Source organism: Oncorhynchus mykiss, chromosome 17, assembly GCF_057628025.1.
Source record: "Oncorhynchus mykiss isolate SJ-2025 chromosome 17, ASM5762802v1, whole genome shotgun sequence".
In the NCBI taxonomy this organism is placed as follows: domain Eukaryota; kingdom Metazoa; phylum Chordata; class Actinopteri; order Salmoniformes; family Salmonidae; genus Oncorhynchus; species Oncorhynchus mykiss.
Window position 1 is genome coordinate 46,217,198 of NC_143038.1, and position 19,362 is coordinate 46,236,559.

Genomic DNA, 19,362 nt, shown 5'->3' on the forward strand with positions numbered 1-19,362 from the left:
ATCCTTTGGGGTTTGGTGTTTCCAAAGGGCATTGAAAATACATGTAATTTTCATCTATAACAACACGCAAAACCCAGTAATTACACATCAGTAATGACAAAGTGGTAAGTATAATATTTCACCTATCCACATATCAATATATTCATGTATTCCATGTGCACACATATTTCATAGATATGTCATTCAGTCTCCTCGTCTTAGGCAGGGGCAGAAACTACACAGCCGACACGTTGTTTTTCCTTCCACAACTTGTTGCATGTGATATATAACATGAATGGCTGGCTAATGAATCAGTGGTCTAAATATTTAATGAACTTTAGAGCATCTGTACTGTACGCTCTCTTGTCCACGACAGCCACAGGAGCAACATGTTTCTCTTTTAACTGATTCCAGCTGATTTGCACACCAAGGTAGATCCAGAGGCTGGCGCATCAAATCCTTCTAGATTAGAATAAACAGAATGAGAGAAATCAAAAATGGAAATTAACTCTCACTTGTGTTCTCCCAGATCAAAGATGTGGAATTATTTACCTTCTTGCAGTTTGATTGATCTTCAAATGAGAAGGAAAAAGGAGAGTGGGAGACATACAAGGGAACACTACAGGTGGAAAGGCCTGTGTTATGTCTGAAGTGTGTGTATTCCTTTCCTAAAATTATTATAAGAAAATCTGGTGAATGACTTCTTTCTTGATAGTTTTCTTCTTCTCGGAAGATGGTGAGAAAGTGGTAAATCCAGACCTAAGTAGAACACCCCGTGCCATGTCATTCATACTAACACAGGTGTACAGGATGTTCAAATGTTTATGGATGGATACATTTTTAAAGTTGATTTTCTCTAACTCAGAAGCTTCCTTTTGCTATAAACCAGAACATTCTACAAAATGTTGGATGAAATCAACACAGTACCATGCATCAATGGTATCTTTCATCAGACTTTACAATCATGTTTAAAAGAAAATAGAGCTATAATGCAGCAGGTTGTTGTGATTATAGCTGTCAGATTGGAATATTCAGACCAGTGGTTCTAGGCAGAAGCAGGCAGAAAAATGTTTAACCAACATCCTCAGTTGAACAATGGAAATCACTGTCCAAATCTTTTCAACTAATTTAAGTCAAGAGAGTTGAATTCAATCAAACCCTACATTACGCAGTGTCTTTGTTTACGAAGTACTGCCCCCACACACATGCAGCACACTTCTCATATTGAAAACTGGAAGCATCTGCTTGGGGAGACTATCTGGTATGAGTCACAGACATTACTCATGGAAGAGGAGCTACTGCCCAAATAGGCTACTGCAATCAGAGTTCGACTGAATTGAGATCTCACTGAGTGTTAAATATCCACCTTCAGGGAAGAAAAATCTAAAGCAGACATATCACACAAAATATTATCTGTTAAAATATTCCTCCATTCAAAAAGGACAAAATAAAAAGTTATCTAATCTATTTCTGGCAGTGGTAGTTCATAACAAATGACTGTCCACAGAAATGATTTTGTTTGATTTTAAGAAACAATATTCCCATGCAAGGGGGCCATCTTGTGGTCATGGTACAAAATAACATCATGTGATCCTGCTGTCGGCATGGGCATGGCCACACCACAGATACACCACTTCTACCCTTGGTAGAAGAACTGTCAAAATAAAAGGTTTTGCTGCCTTGATACTTTGGTGTGACTGTGACCATTTCCTTATCATTCATATCATCACACTGTGTGTCATCCTAACATTGTCTCTCCAAACATTTCCTTCTGTGTTATACGCACAGTGTTTCTACTGTACCTTACTGAGTCTCAAAACTCAAACTGTGTCATTCTTACCATTACTCTTTCAATATGTGTTTATTTCCATATAGAATTGAGCACTTTGGCCAAACCAACCCTTCTGTTCAAGGCAGCATATACAGTGCCTTCAGAAAGTATTTAGACATTTTGTTGTGTTACAGCCTGAAGTTAAAATGGCTCACACACACACACCCAACCCCATAACGTCAAAATGCTGTTGTGTTTGTATAAATTTGTACTAACTAATTAAAAATGAAAAGATTAAATGTCTGGAGTCAATAAGTATTTAACCCCTTTGTTATAGCAAGCCTAAGTAAGTTCAGGAGTAAACATTTGCTTAACAAGTTACATAAGTTTCATGGACTCTGTGTGCCATAATAGTGTTAAACATGATTTTTGAATTATTACCTCATCTCTGTGCCCTAAATAAAATGTAAAAAATACATTGAATATCCTTTTGAGCAAGGTGAAGTTAGTAATGAGACTTTGGATGGTGTATCAATACAACCAGTCAGTCACTACAAAGATACAGGCGTCCTTCCTAACTCAGTTGCCAGAGAGGAAGGAAACCGCTCAGGGATTTCACCAAGAGGCCAATGGTGATTTTAAAACAGTTACTGAGTTTAATGGCGGGTGATAGGAGAAGACTGAGGATGGATCAGCAACATTGTAGTTACTCCACAACACTAACCCAATTGACAGAGTGAAAAGAAGGAAGCCTGAACATAATTTTTTTTCTCCAAAACATGCATCCTGTTCGCAAGAAAGCACTAAAGTAATACTGCAAAAAATGTGACAAAGCACATTTTGTTTTTAAAACAATACAACACATTACTGAGTACCACTGTCCATATTTTCAAGCATAGTGGTGGCTGCATCATGTTATGGGTATGCTTGTAATCGTTAAGGACTGGGGAGTTTTTCAGGATAAAAAAATAAACAGAATGGGGCTAAACACAGGCTAAATCCTAGAGAAAAACCTGGTTCAGTCTACTTTCCACTAGACACTGGGAGATAAATTCACCTTTCAGCAGGACAATAACCTAAAAGACAACGCCAAATCTACACTGGAGTTGCTTACCAAGAAGACAGTGAATGTGGCCAAGTTACAGTTTTCACTTAAATCTACTTGGAAATCTATGGCAAGACCTGAAAATTGTTGTCTAGCAATGATCAACAACCAATTTGACAGAGCTTGAAGTATTTTGAAAAGAATAATGGGTACATTTTGCACAGTCCAAGTGTAGAAAGCTCTTAGAGACATACCCAGAAAAACTCACAGCTGTAATTGCTGCCAAAGGTGCTTCTACAAACTACTGACTCAGGGGTGTGAATACTTATGTAAATGAGATATTTTCTGTATTTAATTTTCAATAAATTAGCAAAAATTTAAAAAAATATATTTTCACTTTGTCATTATGGGGTATTGTGTGTACTGTAGATGAGTGAGAAAAAAATATTTAAGCCATTTTGAATTCAGGCTGTAAAAAAATGTGGAATAAGTCAAGGAGTATGAATACTTTCTGAAGGCACTGTAAAAATGCAATCAATCAATCTCAACTCCCATTAAAAGGCATGCATGGACAGAAGTGTTCCTTTTTATGATGCTTGGAGTAGAAAACAGAGTGGGATAGAACCCAGATAGACATATTGCAGCAGACCAGGAGAAATAGGGATATTGTTCCGAGGTTAGATCCCAGATCAGATGGATGAGCCTCATTCTCCTCAAGCATGGGCCAGTCAGGGGTGACAGTGACACAGAGGGTTCTGGGTAAGGGGCAGTGGTGGAAAACTTTTACTTTTGATCCTTAAAAATATTCTTAAGTATCAAAAGTAAAAGTATAAATAATTTATGTTTAGCAAACCAGATGGCACAATTATTATTATTTTTTTTTACGGATAGCCAGAAGCACACTCCAACACTCAGACATCATTTACAAACTAAGGATTTGTGATTCGTGAGTCCGCCAGATAAGAGGCAGCAGGGATGACCAGGGATGTTCTCTTGATTAATGTGTGAATTGGACTATTTTCCTGTACAGCTAAGCATTAAAATGCAAGTACTTTTGGTTGTCAGGGAAAATGTATGGAGTAAAAAGTACATAATTATCCTTAGGAATGTAGTGAAGTAAAAGTAAAAGTTGTCAAAAATATAAACAGTAAAGTACAAATACCCCCCCCCCCCCAAAAAAAAACTACTTAAGTAGTACTTCAAAGTATTTTTACTTAAGTACTTTACACCACTGGTAAGGGGCAGGAAAACGAACCAAACAAAAATATAATTCAACCTCAAACCACCTGGAAACCCTTTGGCACAACCAACCAGGGTGAATTAACCACACATTTAGAGTCTTGAATGTGTTCATCTTCCATGTGCTGTGTCTGAGAGATTCTCACATGCTAAGAAGTGTCCTCTCTACTGACTGTCAATCCCATCCTCAGTCTCCTAAGTCCCCATTTGGCTGACCCATAGAGCTCAGTCCAGCTCAAACTGTGTAGTACAACAGGAATGACAGACTACACACATCTCTGATCTCTTGGCAACAGTATGGAAACTTTTTCACCTCATTAAGTCCTGTAAGCGGCTAATGCTACTTCTTGCTCCTTTTCCTAAATGTCAACCAATTGTGCCATCGATAGGAATTCAGCATCTTTTTGTTCTCTGTCTCTTTAACAAAAGGACTCAGTGGCAAAGCGTCAGATAAGATTTGAGGTACACAACACACATACACTGCATTAGGAAACTATTCAGACCCCTCGACTTTTTCCACATCTTGTTACGTTACAGCCTTATTCTAAAATGTATTCAATTCGTTTTCCCCCTCATCAATCTACACACAGTACCCCATAATGTGAAAGTGAAAACAGGTTCAGAAATGTTTGCAAATGTATAAAAAAAAAATTAAAAACAGAAATACCTTATTTACATGAGTATTCAGACTCTTTGCTATGAGACTCAAATTGAGCACAGGTGCATCCTGTTTCCATTTATTAAATTCAATTGATTGGACATGATTTGGAAAGGCACACACCTGTCTATAAAGTTCCCACAGTTGACAGTGCATGTCAGAGCAAAAACCAAGCTATGAGGTTGAAGGAATTGTCCATAGAGCTCCGAGACAGGATTGGGTCGAGGCACAGATCTGGGAAGGGTACTAAAGAATTTATGCACCAATGAAGGTCCCCAAGAACACAGTGGGATCCATCATTCTTAAATGGAAGAAGCTTGGAACCACCAAGAATCTTCCTAGAGCTGGCCGCCTGGCCAAACTGAGCAATCAGGGGAGAAGGGTCTTGGTCAGAGAGGTGACCAAGAACCAGATAGTCACTTTGACAGAGCTCCAGAGTTCTTCTGTGTAGATGGGAGAACCTTCTAGAAGGACAACCATCTCTGTAGCACTCTACCAGTCAGGCCTTTACGGAAGCCACTCTTCAGTAAAAGGCACATGACAGCTCACTTGGAGCTTGCCAAAAGGCACCTAAAGGATAAGATAAGATTCTCTGATCTGACAAAACCAAGATTGAACTCTTTGAACTGAATGCCAAGCGTGAAGTCTGGAGGAAACCAGGCACCATTCCTACGGTGAAGAATGGTGGTGGCAGCATCATGCTGTGGGGATGTTTTTCAGCAGCAGGGACTGGGATACTAGTCAGGATCGAGGGAAAGATTAACAGAGCAAAGTACAGAGAGAGATCCTTGATGAAAACATGCTCCAGAGCGCCCAGGACCTTAGACTGGGTCGAAGTTTCACATTCCAACAAGACAACATCCATAAGCACACTGCCAAAACAACTCAGGAGTGGCTTCAGGACTAGTCTCTGAATGTCCTCGAGTGGCCCCGCCAGAGCCCGGACTTGAACCCGATCAAAAATCTTTGGAGAGACCTGAAAATAGCTGTGCAGCGACAGTCCCCATCCAGCCTGACAGAGCTTGAGAGGATCTGCAGAGAAGAATGGGAGAAACTCCCCAAATACAGGCGTGCCAAGCTTGCAGCATACCCAAGAAGACTAGAGGCTGTAATTGCTGCCAAAGTTGCTTCAACAAAGTACTGAGTAAAGGGTCTGAATACATATGTAAATGTGATATTTCAGTTTTGTATTTTTAATACATTTGCAAAAAAAATTAAAAAACCTGTTTTTGCTATGTCAATATTTATTTTACTAGGCAAGTCAGTTAAGAACAAATTCTTATTTACAATGATGGCCTAGGAACAGTGGGTTAACTGTCTTGTTCAGAACGACAGATTTTTACCTTGTCAGCTCGGGAATTCAATCTAGCAACCTTTCGAATACTGGCCCAATGCTCTAACCACTAGGCTACCTGCCGCCCCAAGATGTGTGTAGATTAATGAGGGGGGAAAAACAATTTAATACATTTTAGAATACGGCTGTAATGTAACAAAATATGGAAAATGTCAAAGGGGCGAATGCACCTTAAATGCCTTAAAATTATCTCTACCTTGAGTTTACAATCAAGAGTACACAAGTGAAGAGCAAAGTTACGAGAAATGACGGCTTTGCTCTGTTTGAATGACAATCCCTCTAGAGTGAAACAAGCAAGGCTGTTTTTAAGGGAAAGCATTAATGTGGTTGTCTAAAATCTTATCTGATGGGACACATCGGGCAAGGGCTTCTTTGGCAACTCAGGAAGAGCAGGAATCTCGAACGAGAGGAGAAGCTACAGGTAAAAAAACATGACATTTAATTGTGAGTCAAACACTGGAAGTGGTTCTTAAAATAGAGGAGGCCATTTTTGGTGTGTGTGGCGTCCGAGGAGGCTGGTGGGTAGCGGAACTTGGCGTAAGTCTTGTCACTCTCTGATTGGCTGACCCAGGGAAGCTTGATCTTGGTGGCGTGATTTACGATGACATCATCACAGGATCCCACGTGAAGCGAGCCAAGGCCATCAATGAAAAACTCTGAAAAGAACCAATGGGTCAGAGCAAAAGGAAAGAGGTTTGTTTTTATGCTGAGGGCACTTCAGGTATCACACAATTTATATGAACAAATGCAACTCACCAACATGAGAAGAAGCTATTTTGTTCCCTCCTCAACCTTTTGGATAACTGTTAATGACTATTAAGACTGCAAAAATGGGTTTTGTGGTTTTGTGCCCAAGTATCCAAATGTTCTCTTCCATTTGGTTTTGAAGTACTGTTACTTATATGACCTTCTTCCAAATGTAGATGGTGCAGCTCAGGGGTTAAATTGGGAATTCAGGGGTGGAGGAGCCCTATTTGGAGGGGTTAGGATGAGGGTTGAACCAGTGTTGAACACAAGGTTAGGGTTATGTCAGGATTAGTGTTAAGGTTATGGCTAGGGTTGAACCAGGTTGTAGACATGAAGCTAGGATTAGGGCTGGGGCTAGTACTTTTATCCTACTTTCTATCCTACTCCTCTTTGGACCAGTAAGGTGCAGGAGCCCAGCTCCAGGTTGCTCAATTTAACCACAGGTGCAGCTTATGTTATGGACAGGTACACCCTGTGTGGTGCTGTGCTTTGGGGCCATACTCACCCAGGTGAGCCACTCTGGCCAGGCGGGGGTCGAAGCCCACCTGCTGGACTTTGTCTGTGCGTGCCAGGAAGAAGTTGATGACCCCGTCAGTGACCACACAGTTTGGGAAGCCCTGTATGATGTGGTGGAAGGCCCTCCGCATGTGAAGGCAGTCGCCCTCCTCCTCCTCCCCTTGCTCAATGGAGATGGTCTGCCTGTAGGTGGCAGTGTAGCCTGTGGCCTCCCGCACTGCACCACCCACCTAAAACACACACACACAATGCATTAACTGATCCTGACACACACATACACACCAGCTTTTCACAAATACTGTGTAGTGTGTACAATGAATAAACGAACATCAGGGATACTTCCAATAGTCTGAAATTGATATTGAGTGCATGCTGTAGTGATTTGATATACAAGGAAACCGATGGAAACCTTTGGACCCGTTGGATCACTTCATTCCAAAGGACACAATCAACAAACAAAACTAAAATAAGAAGCAGAAAACGGAGAAATATCTGCCTCTTATGTTTTTCTGGCTGTGCTTTTGTGGGCCGAAGAAAGAACTCATTAAACGTATACACCAGACCAGCTGCTGACATGTGTAACCCATAGACTTCCCGCTCAAGAGCTGGAGTCCCAGTCTGTGGCACACAAGAGGTCTATTCTATTCCCCCAGCCCATAGTAAGGTATCAGAGTTGGATTCGGGCTCCAAACAAAACCCCCTTCATTCATCCTTATGTGGATGTCCGATTTTTGGGGCTTTTGTGTTTACTTTGTTAACTTTTTACTTTTGTTCATGCATAATATTGCTGTGGTGTGCATGTGCTACAAAGCAAGAATATGCCCGTGAAGAATAGAGGGAGATGGAGAGTGTGTTGTCAAAATTGCTTGCATCTCAAATCAAATCAAATGTTATTGATCACATACACGTGTTTAGCAGATGTTATTGCGGGTGTAGCAAAAAGCTTGTGCTTCTAGTTCCAACAGTGCAGTAATATCTAACAAATAATATCTAACAGTTTCCTAAACATATACCCAAAATACACATAACTCTAAGTAAGGAATGGATTATGAATGAATATATATATATATATATATATATACACATACATCAGAGCGTCATTGGACTAAGATAAAGTATTGCATAGTATAGAGTACAGTATACACATATGAGATGAGTAATGCAAGATACAGAGAGATTATTAAAGTGGCTAGTGTCTGGGTTTGTTTTCTTTTGTAACTGGAGAACAAGGCCGGGATTCAATCTTCTCGCTTGTAGCTTTTAAAGGCAAAGCTACTGTGTTTCGAGAGACAGGATGTGGCTAGTTAGGTCATCAACAGAGGGGAACGCCACTTCCTCATTTTCCTAATTTGTCATCTTCACAAGACAGCTACTATAGGAGTTTATTTCAATACTCTTTTCATGATGTACTGTAAACTCAAATCATTTTCAAACGTTAATTGAACTTGTGTGTGTCTGGCAAACGACTGGAGTGCTGATTGTGTTCCCTCATAGTACCCAAGTCGGAATGTGCTGAATCGAGTAGGAGCTGTTTTTGGCTCTGCAGAGTAGCTCCCAGTGAGTCCAGAGAATGCTCCTGAACTGGCCTTGACTGTTGCACAGAAAGTGTTGAATTATGTCTTAGTAAAATATCTCACAGACACCACCAACTAAAATAAAAAATAAAAAAAGAGTATAACTATTTTGATCATTCATAGTCACGGGAAATAGGGATGCCAAAGGTGCTGCAGCACCCCCTGAAAAATCATAATAAAATACACATTTAAAAAAATATATCGTTTTTCTTCCCTAGAAGTTGTACACTGGGCCTTTACTAGTACTGTATTAACAGACGGATATAGCCTTCTGTAGCATGGGATTTTCTTCCTCTCCAGTTTATGGAACACTTCACATGAAGAGTCACTTGTGGATTAAAATGTTCATTATGATACACTCACACACAGTGATTTTAACACACAACTACACTGTGTGTGTTCATTTTATACAGTAATTATTATTCAACATGTCCTTATTCGGGATTTGAACTCACAACCTCTTGGTTAACAGTATTCCGATCATCCTGCTACACCACCACGTCGGTGTCAGTAACTGATTTCACTTATATTCCTACCGTTTGGACTATAAAGTACATCTCAGCTTTGTTAATAATAAACTAAAAAAATTAATTAGATTTATCATAGTGATTCAGGTGTAACAGTAAAGCAGATTAATATGCACCACCAACATTATACAGCTACACAGAAAACCTTCAAATTGAGGAATTAAATAAATGTAATCAATGATGAGACAATAGTCAGAACTGAGAATAACTGACAGTTCGCACAAATGCATATATTTGACCATGCCCGAAAAATATGCTAATGCCCCTCCAGTACATTACCCCCACCTATAACTTAAAGTGCAGTGATGATCATACTTTATATACAAAATATTATGTAAAAAAATGTCCCATTATACCTACAAGGTACCGAACTGTGAAGTGCATCTCTGACCTTTTTGTATCCCAGAGAACACTAGTGTACTCTAACCATAACATGTATGAACCTGCTGGCACTGCAGAAACATTGATGCACTCCCAACCAATATGTTTAATCCCCAAAGAATGAATGTATGCTCTACAATGTATGTTTAATCCTCAAAGAATGAATGTATGCTCTACAATGTATGTTTAATCCCCAAAGAATGAATGTATGCTCTACAATGTATGTTTAATCCCCAAAGAATGAATGTATGCTCTACAATGTAAAGTGTCCTTGAGGACTGCTAGTTTTACATTACTGTTACGTTGGTTGTGATAATTGGACAATTATTTACTTGATTCTGGGAGGCTTTCAACAAAGTGCAGAAATTCATTCTTGCCAATAAGTCTGTGGCCTATAACTCTTTCATGCTGACACATCTGGCAGTGTAGCTGCACTGTAACATGACCCTGTTGTGGTCACGGTACAAAATTATACAATTACAGTAAATTAAATCAAAATACAGCAGCATACTGTAATTTTATAGAAATAACACCATGTTTTCATATACATTTACTTTGTTTTTACTGTAACTTTGGGCAAAGTGCAGTGTATTCTTAGCAATAAATATACAGTGCCTTCGGAAACTATTCAGACCCCTTGACTTTTTCCACATTTTGTTACAGCCTTAATTCTAAAATTGATTAAACAGTTTTTTCCCCCCTAATCAGTCTACACACAATACCCCATAATGTCAAAGCAAAATTAGATTTGTTGAAATTTTAGCAAATTTATTACAAATAAAAAAACTGAAATATCACATTCACATAAATATTCAGACTCTTCACTAAGTACTTTGTTGAAGTGCCTTTGGCAGCGATTACAGCATCGAGTCTTCTTGGGTATGACGCTTGGCACAGCTGTATTTGGGGAGTTTGGATGGGGAGCATTGCTGCACAGCTATTTTCAGGTCTCTCCAAAGAAATTTGATCGGGTTCAAGTCCTGGCTCTGGCTGGGCCAACCGAGGACATTCCGAGACTTGTCCCGAAGCCACTCTTGCGTTGTCTTAGATGAGTGCTTAGGGTCGTTGTCCGGTTGGAAGGTGAACCTTCACCCCAGTCTGAGGTCCTGAGCGCTGGTTTTCATCAAGGATCTCTCCTTTGCTGAGGATTTTTTGTTTTATTTAATCAATTTTATAATGTGGAACAATTCAAGGGCTCTGAATACTTTCCATTATATCCACATAATTGGTGGCGCAACAGGAACTTAAGGTAGCTAGCAACCAAGCGGTTGTGAGTTCAAATCCCAAGTGAGGTTGAGTCCCAAGTAATCAACATACAGCATCATACTGTCCTTTCACATCATTTAGTTGTAAAAATACAGTGTCATGGTATCACATGTTGAAATTTTGCCTAACCATGTTGTCACATTTATTTCACACGAGATTGTGTTTTCACATGTGATCACCTGTTGTCGTGTACAGTCGTGGCCAAAGGTTTTGAGAATGACACAAATATTAATTTTCACAAAGTCTGCTGCCTCAGTTTGTATGATTGCAATTTGCATATACTCCAGAATGTTATGAAGAGTGATCAGATGAATAGAAATTAATTGCAAAGTCCCTCTTTGCCATGCAAATGAACTGAATCCCCCAAAAACATTTCCAATGCATTCAGCCCTGCCTCAAAAGGATCAGCTGACATCATGTCAATGATTCTCTCGTTAACACAGGTGTGAGTGTTGACGAGGACAAGGCTGGAGATCACTCTGTCATGCTGATTGAGTTTGAATAACAGACTGGAAGCTTCAAAAGGAGGGTGGTGCTTGGAATCATTGTTCTTCCTCTGTCAACCATGGTTACCTGCAAGGAAACATGTGCCGTCATCATTGCTTTGCACAAAAACAGCTTCACAGGCAAGGATATTGCTGCCAGTAAGATTGCACCTAAATCAACCATTTATCGGATCATCAAGAACTTCAAGGAGAGCGGTTCAATTGTTGGGCGCCCAAGAAAGTCCAGGAAGCGCCAGGACCGTCTCCTAAAGTTGATTCAACTGCAGGAATGGTGCACCACCAGTATAGAGCTTGCTCAGGAATGGCAGCAGGGAGGTGTGAGTGCATCTGCACGCACAGTGAGGCGAAGACTTTTGGAGGATGGCCTGGTGTCAAGAAGGGCAGCAAAGAAGCAATTCTTTCCAGGAAAAACATCAGGGACAGACTGATATTCTGCAAAAGGTACAGGGATCGGACTGCTGAGGACTGGGGTAAACTCATTTTCTTTGATGAATCCCCTTTCCGATTGTTTGGGGCTTCCGGAAAAAATCTTGTCCGGAGAAGACAAGGTGAGCGCTACCATCAGTCCTATGTCATTCCAACAGTGAAGCATCCTGAGACCATTCATGTGTGGGGTTGCATCTCAGCCAAGGGAGTGGGCTCACTCACAATTTTGCCTAAGAACACAGTCATGAATAAAGAATGGTACTAACACATCCTCCGAGAGCAACTTCTCCCAACCATCCAGGAAAAGTTTGGTGATGAACAATGCCTTTTCCAGCATGATGGAGCACCTTGCCATAAGGCAAAAGTGATAACTAAGTGGCTCGGGGAACAAAACATCGATATATTTTGGGTCCATGACCAGGAATCTCCCCAGACCTTAATCCCATTGAGAACTTGTGGTCAATCCTCAAGAGGCGGGTGAACAAACAAAAACCCACAAATTCTGAAAAACTCCAATCATTGATTATGCAAGAATGGACTGCCATCAGTCAGTTAATTGACAGCATGCCCAGGTGGATTGCAGAGGTCTTGAAAAAGAAGGGTCTACACTGCAAATATTGACTCTTTGCATCTTCATGTAATTGTCAATAAAAGCCTTTGACACTTATAAAATGCTTGTAATTATACTTCAGTATTCCATAGTACCAACTGACAAATATCTAAAGAAACTGAGGCAGCAGACTGTGAAAATGTATATTTGTGTCATTCCCAAAACTTTTGGCCACGACTGTAGTTTCATGTTATCACATGTTACTTCACATGTTGCTTCACATGTTGTTATGTGATCAAATTAGATCACACGAGATCATGTGTTCATGTGAAATTCTTGTGTTTTTTACAGAAGGGTCAGCAAATTATGTCACCACCAAAAAAACTCATAAAAGGAGGGTAGGATTGAACAGTCCCATGCTATATTAAAATCACTAGCAGCAATACAACACACCTGGGTTCAAACACTATTTGAAATGGTTTCACCTGTGCTTAATTGAGCTTACCTGTTGCAATGGAAGCAACTGAAAAGTCTCAAAAGGGCAAACCCTTCTCTCTTCAGGCAGGCTAACACAAACGCTCAAAGTATTTGAAATATTTCAAATAGTATTTGAACCCAGGTCAGCAATACAGTATGGCATGGCCTGTGCCCCCTCACCAGATCCAGGGTGGTCTTCTCCAGTACGTCCACTAGTTTCTCCAGCTTGGTGTTGGCCGTGAAGATGAAGTCATCATCCACCCACAACAGATATTTAGTGGTCACCTGGGAAACAGCTAGGTTCCGTCCTGCAAACCATCCCTAGTTGTTGTGGCAGAGAACAGGATGTGGGACAGAGGAAGCCAAAGCTGCGATAAGACAACTAAGGAAATCTTAGTCAACTATTATTTAAGCAAACAATGTTATTGCTAGACAAAAAACAATATGTGACAGGTACACTGGTTCCTATACATTAAAAAGAGGCAGCAATGTTTAAAAAAAATACCTTTCCAAATGGCATGATGTAATGTTCGATGTAGGGGCCAGAGACAGTCTTGGGGTTTTCGCTGTCATCAGCTATTACTATGGTAACAGCGGGATAGTATCGTCGCACGCTGTCGATGAGATCTTGGAGCTTGTCATAGCGCAGGAAAGTTTTGGTTGCTATCGTAACAAGGGCACTGATGTTGTATTCTAGATTGGGAACAGAGAGAGACAAAGTTAGGGTCTTTGACATTACACGTTGATCTCCGATGGGATTTAGTTTATTTTTTAGTTAAGTGTTGTGCTGTTGTGAGATGCAGTCGACAGTTGTATTTGTCCACATACCCCCTTTGGGTCCTGTGTTGTAGAGTTTTGGAGTTACACGATGACGGATCTTGATGGTGAACATGGCTTGGTGTCCCTCGGTCTCAAACTGCACTGAAAGACATAGCGAGAGTATTTTCAACCTCATTACCACAAATATATTACAGACAGCATTTGGTGTAGGTCTTTGTTAATGGACACAACCCAGAAAGCAGTAGTACAGCAGAAAGTCAGGTGTGTCTGGCCTCACCTGTGTCTGCTGTACTAGGGTGGAATAGTGTGTTGGTGTAGGAGACAAACTGTAACTGCCGGTTCAGGTTGGGCAGCAGGCTGCTCATCAGGGTCATGTGCATCTCCCCGTCACCTTTGACCTTTACCCCCTCAACCTCCGCTGCCACATTTAACACTCCCAGGGTGGAGGTGAAGTTGACCTAAGAAGGAAAATAATTAAGAGGGAGACAGGGAACAAAGAAGATAAAGCAATAAGGAAATATGCCGTTTTTTACTTGACAAAGACCAGACAGATGAAATAGTACTGGAAATGATAACTCAAACCAAAAATTATCTGTCTACTTACTGTGTACAGCTCTCTGGGAAGGTCTTGTAAGGCAAGCCCTGAAAACATTTGGCATATATTTACTGGCATATTTGATGAAGCTGCTGGATGTTCATCCAATCCAAATACACTGCATCAACTGTCAGCTGGAGTAAACTCTTTCTCTGTTGTGCAACAAAATCCTATTCTCTGCTCTAAAACAGTCTTCCAGAACAGCAGGTTATCAAGGTAGTAATAATGGTAATGGTAGAAATAGGAGTTGTCAGCGGTTGTAATAATAGTACATGTTAGATGGTTGGAACACCTATTGTCAGCCTCTTTAAAAGACTGAGTTTTACCTCCCTGTAAGAATACCCTGATAAAGGTAATTTGAGACCGATACGTTGGTGAATAAGATCTATTAAATTGTTGTAAGCATCGAGATTACTTGTACATTAGTTTTTTTTTATTATGTATTGTTGTAAGAGGACAGTCTTTCCCTGAATGTGTTGCTTCATCTAACTACACTTCACTTTCTGTGTTTCCCATATTATATCAGGTTTCCTTGACAATTGAGGTTTTAAATATCAAGGAACCTTCCCGTTTATATCAAGGTAAAACTAAACTAATCCCTGTTAGAAATCAGACCTGGGATGAGTATGGTTTTGAGGGGCCGTACTTCCACCCCCTGTGTTGGGTACTGCAGAGGATTGTTGGCCTCGGCCACAATGAGCATATCTACCGGAGTCTGAGACCTGGAGGGGGACAAATACACATCAGGTGAATAATCAGTATTCACAGCTATTACAGCTAGAATGAAGCTTCATGAACTCTATTAGGCTATTTGTTTCAAAGATGGGGTAATGTTGACATCATATCCTTCAAAAAAACTACAGTAACTTTAACCTAAGCCTAAGAATGTACAAGCTTGGAAATAAATCACATGAAAGGACACAGCATCTTCCCCTAGTGTAAGGAATAACTGAGATGATATATGGGATGTCGTTTCAGTTCTGTGCTGGTATACAGTTCTGTGCTCTCACCTCATCTGGAAGCCCTGGTACTCCTTGGCCCTCCGTCTTTTCATCTCCTCCAGCTCAGAGGCATCAAAAGCAGTGTGCAGGGGGTGGGCCGACACCCGTGGGAACAGCAGCTGGGCAAAGGGCAGGGTCACGCCACCACTCTCACCCTCACACACGCACCCGTTACGTGCCAACAGACTGGAGAGAGATGAAAGGGACAATAGGACTCCATCAATTAAATGACAATGAAAATGACAATGAAATACAATATCGGAATTATTTCAAAGGCCTTATTTCAAACTGACCCTGCAACACTCTCCTTCAGGTGATAGGGGATGTTGGCAGATCTTTGGTCCGGTTCTGGGAGCCTCTCCTCCAGGTGCCTCTCTACTATAGGCCCTGGTCTCTGGCGGACATCCACTGTGGTGTAGGCCCTGGTGGGCCAAGAATGGAGGAGGGCAACCACCAACACCACTGATGCCACAATGGCCAACAACACTGTCTTCCTCAGGGAACGCATCCTAAAAACTGGCAAAGCACACAAGGACAAACAGGAACGTGCTGCGGTCACCACTTGCTTTGGTGGTGAAGTCCAACAGTATGTGACCATATCTGAGGTGACAAGATTAGCCTAATTGCTGGATGAATTGAATGCTGCCATGATTCAGTTATCTTCAGATACAGCAAATGGCAGCTGAGAGTATCACATGACATCTGATTTAACATTCTAAACAATTTTGTATTTGTTATACACCCATTACAGGAAAAGAGAGAGCTGGTATCATACCCTATTGCCTGTATCCACTCAGAGAGAAGATGTCTCCTGTAGGCCATAGCATTCCCCAAAATCCCATAATGAACAGGCAAGGACTTTCCCCATCTGCAAAGCAATAACAAATCAGTTATGTTTTTTCAGCAGTATAACAGAAGTAACTTCTCAGGACATTGTATTATAAATGGCCCAGTGAATAATATTAACATTGGTGAAAATAAAAACAATAGATTTAGGTGGGAGGAAACTGCAACATGTAGGTACATCAAAGGTAAGGATGTTTAGCAGATATGATGGCCTTTCATAGTGATAAAGAGCTGTTAACACAACCGTCATCAAAACCATTCAGCTAACACAAGAGAGATGCTGAGCAACATCTACAGCAGGGGGAAAGATAAGGCTCTACACAGGAGAGATAACACTTTCCAGGTTGGTGATAGTTTTTATGATAATTCCTAGAGTGTTCAGATAATCAAACAATTCTAATGACTCAGTTTTAAAAACAGAAATGAAAGATCACTCTGGGTCATACTTAGGTCGCTACATTACCTACTTCCTTTGAAGAATGCATCTACTGTAGCGATATGCCACTTCTGACACCAGTGCAGTGAATTCAGGGGTCGCTGCGACTGTCACTGAAGCACCGACTGATGATGAAATATACAAGCCTCATTGAATTGGCTCATATGAAGCTTGGATGTCATAATCGTCTGTCAGACTATCATGTCTCTGTGGCGGTGAATTATATTACTAAGATTTTAGTATTTTTATTCATGAGAGATATGAACAGTTTATTTCTAAAATGATATAGCCACCCATTCCTCACGTTTTTTTCACCAGAAATGATTGCCTATGGGTACCTTCACATGTGTGTAAAATATTACTATTCTCCAATTTTTAATTTATAGATTTTAGGTGTGTATTAAAATGTTTGTTTTTTTGCAAAATATTACATATCCATCGTTTAGCTGGAATGTTTGTATATTGTATATTCGACTGTGATATTTGGTTCTCACCTAGCCATTTTAAGATGACTCACTAAGTCGCTCTGGATAAGAACATCTGCTAAATGACTAAAATGTCATATATATATATATATATATATATATATCTCAGTCCTTGACTAATAATGTTCTGTACTTTGTGTTATTTCACATTTCATGTGGACCCCAGGAAGAGTAGCTGATGCTTTTGAAGAGGCAAATTAGGATCCTAAAAAAAAATAGTACTTTATCAAATAACAAAAAGCTTTTAAATCATGTTCAGATACATAATGTTGCTCTAATGTAGAATGTCATTCATTGAGCGTTACATACTGCTTCATAAAAATCAAGTGCTATTTTCATGTAAAATTTCATGGAATGCCTTTTGCTTCATTGTTTATGTGTTTGTTGGTAACCCACTCTTTAATGATATGCACACCATTATAGAGTGTGGCTTTAAGGAAGAGTACCTTGTACATCCATCCAAACAAAGGACATACAAATAATCCTACTTTGTGGTACCTTGACTGGTCTAAATGATTTACAGAAGGGCTGTAAAGGAAGTAGCCTGACCCCTTGCCATTAGGCTTAGGCTTGGTTTTTTAAAATACATTTTTCACAAAGCACGATAAAAAAGTTATATAGTCTATGAAATTAAAAACAGAAGTCCATACCTGTTTTTAACTTTCAATGTAGACAAATAAGTCAGGGGCATTTTATTGACACTATGAATATTTCTACTTTAAGAAGGCACAACAATGTTTCCAATGGAAACGAATGATGTAATATACTGTAACCAGCCAGGCAGTCGGCCAGTCATTCATTTCAGTGATCATTATCACAGAGCACACAGATTTCCCTTTAGACTATAGCTGTACTGATTAATTTGGTTGGAGTGTGTGTATAGAAGTGAGGGAGAGTGAATGTGTGTACACAGGGGGTAGCGAGAGTATGTGTACACAGGGGGTAGCGAGAGTGTGTACACAGGGGGTAGCGAGAGTGTGTGTACACAGGGGGTAGCGAGAGTATGTGTACACAGGGGGTAGCGAGAGTGTGTGTACACAGGGGGTAGCGAGAGTGTGTGTACACAGGGGGTAGCGAGAGTGTGTAGAGGGGGTAGGGAGAGGACATAGATCACCATCACATCCCAACACCAAACCGCAGGTGAGGAGTTGAGAGTTTTTCTTGCTCCAAGTCTACCTCTGGGGAGAGGTGGGACAGCACCTTGAATCCTCTACACCACACTCTTCGAAAAAAGGTTCAAAAATAGTTATTTGGCTGTTCCCATAAGCAAACCCTTTTTGGTTCCAGGGAAAACCCTTGTTGGTTCCAGTTGGAACCCTTTTTGATTTTGGGTTCCATGTAGAACCCTTTGTGGAAAGGGTCCTACATGGAAGACAAAAGGCTTCTACCTGGAACCAAAAATATTTCTTCAGAGGGTTCTCCTATGGGGCCAGCCGGGGAACCCTTTTGGGTTCTAGATATCTCCTTTTTTTCTAAGTGCATGATGACATGGAACAGTCAATAATGTGGGAGATCCATCAGCTGTCAGGTTCTTATTGTTCCTGTGGGAATGGTATGGCCGGTGGGACTGAGCAGGGATGCCCATCCTGCCTTTAGTGTGGGCAGTAGGAAGAGATCAAAATAGGGAAAAGGCCATTACATTTTAGTCATCTAGCAGATGTTCTCATCCAGAGCGACTTACATGTAGGGTTAAGTGCCTTGCTGAAGGGTACAGACAGATTTTTCACCTAGTCTGCTTGGGGATTCAAACCAGCGACTTTTCAGTTACTGGCCCAACGCTCTTAGGGGCAGATTCCGACCCGAGTTAAGCGTGCGTAAATGGAACGTAATTTGTTTCCCTATGAGCCTTTTTTCCCTATGAGTATTCTGACCTTGAACTTAAGCATGTGAAAAGCATGCTATTCACCCGCTATTCATTTGGGTGAAGATCAAATAGATGAAGGTGTGGCGGAGGTGTCTACAGATACCCGATTTCTGACCTTGACTGAATTCCCTAATAATGCCACCATCTTTACGTGCAAGAAAACCATGAATAAGGTCTAACCAACCTCCCGGTTCCAAGTGGAAAAAGCATCTACTTAATTTTTCCCCCGATAGAAATAACACAATTCTCCATGCACTGTAATTTACAACTTGTTAAGAGCTATTGATCAGAGCTAGGTAAATTAGTAATCTGTTTTGATAAGGGAATCTGTTTCCACAA

At 40.6% G+C, this 19,362-nt stretch overlaps 1 protein-coding gene across 2 annotated transcripts in view; it reads right to left on the reverse strand.

Moving 5' to 3' along the window:
• Positions 1-916: 916 nt before the first annotated feature.
• LOC110494320 (beta-1,4 N-acetylgalactosaminyltransferase 1) overlaps positions 917-19,362 on the reverse strand; it is a 31,478-nt gene continuing 13,032 nt past the window's right edge. For both annotated transcript variants that reach the window (XM_036950400.2, XM_021569276.3), the window contains exons 2-12: positions 16,168-16,260; positions 15,686-15,908; positions 15,402-15,578; positions 15,007-15,113; positions 14,401-14,438; positions 14,074-14,254; positions 13,845-13,937; positions 13,522-13,709; positions 13,197-13,337; positions 7,299-7,539; positions 917-6,702 (exon numbers count right to left, since the gene is read on the reverse strand). In XM_036950400.2, the coding sequence (XP_036806295.1) occupies positions 6,485-6,702; positions 7,299-7,539; positions 13,197-13,337; positions 13,522-13,709; positions 13,845-13,937; positions 14,074-14,254; positions 14,401-14,438; positions 15,007-15,113; positions 15,402-15,578; positions 15,686-15,900 (1,599 nt within the window). In that variant the 5' untranslated portion in view covers positions 15,901-15,908; positions 16,168-16,260 and the 3' untranslated portion in view covers positions 917-6,484. The remainder of the gene's footprint in view (positions 6,703-7,298; positions 7,540-13,196; positions 13,338-13,521; positions 13,710-13,844; positions 13,938-14,073; positions 14,255-14,400; positions 14,439-15,006; positions 15,114-15,401; positions 15,579-15,685; positions 15,909-16,167; positions 16,261-19,362) is intronic.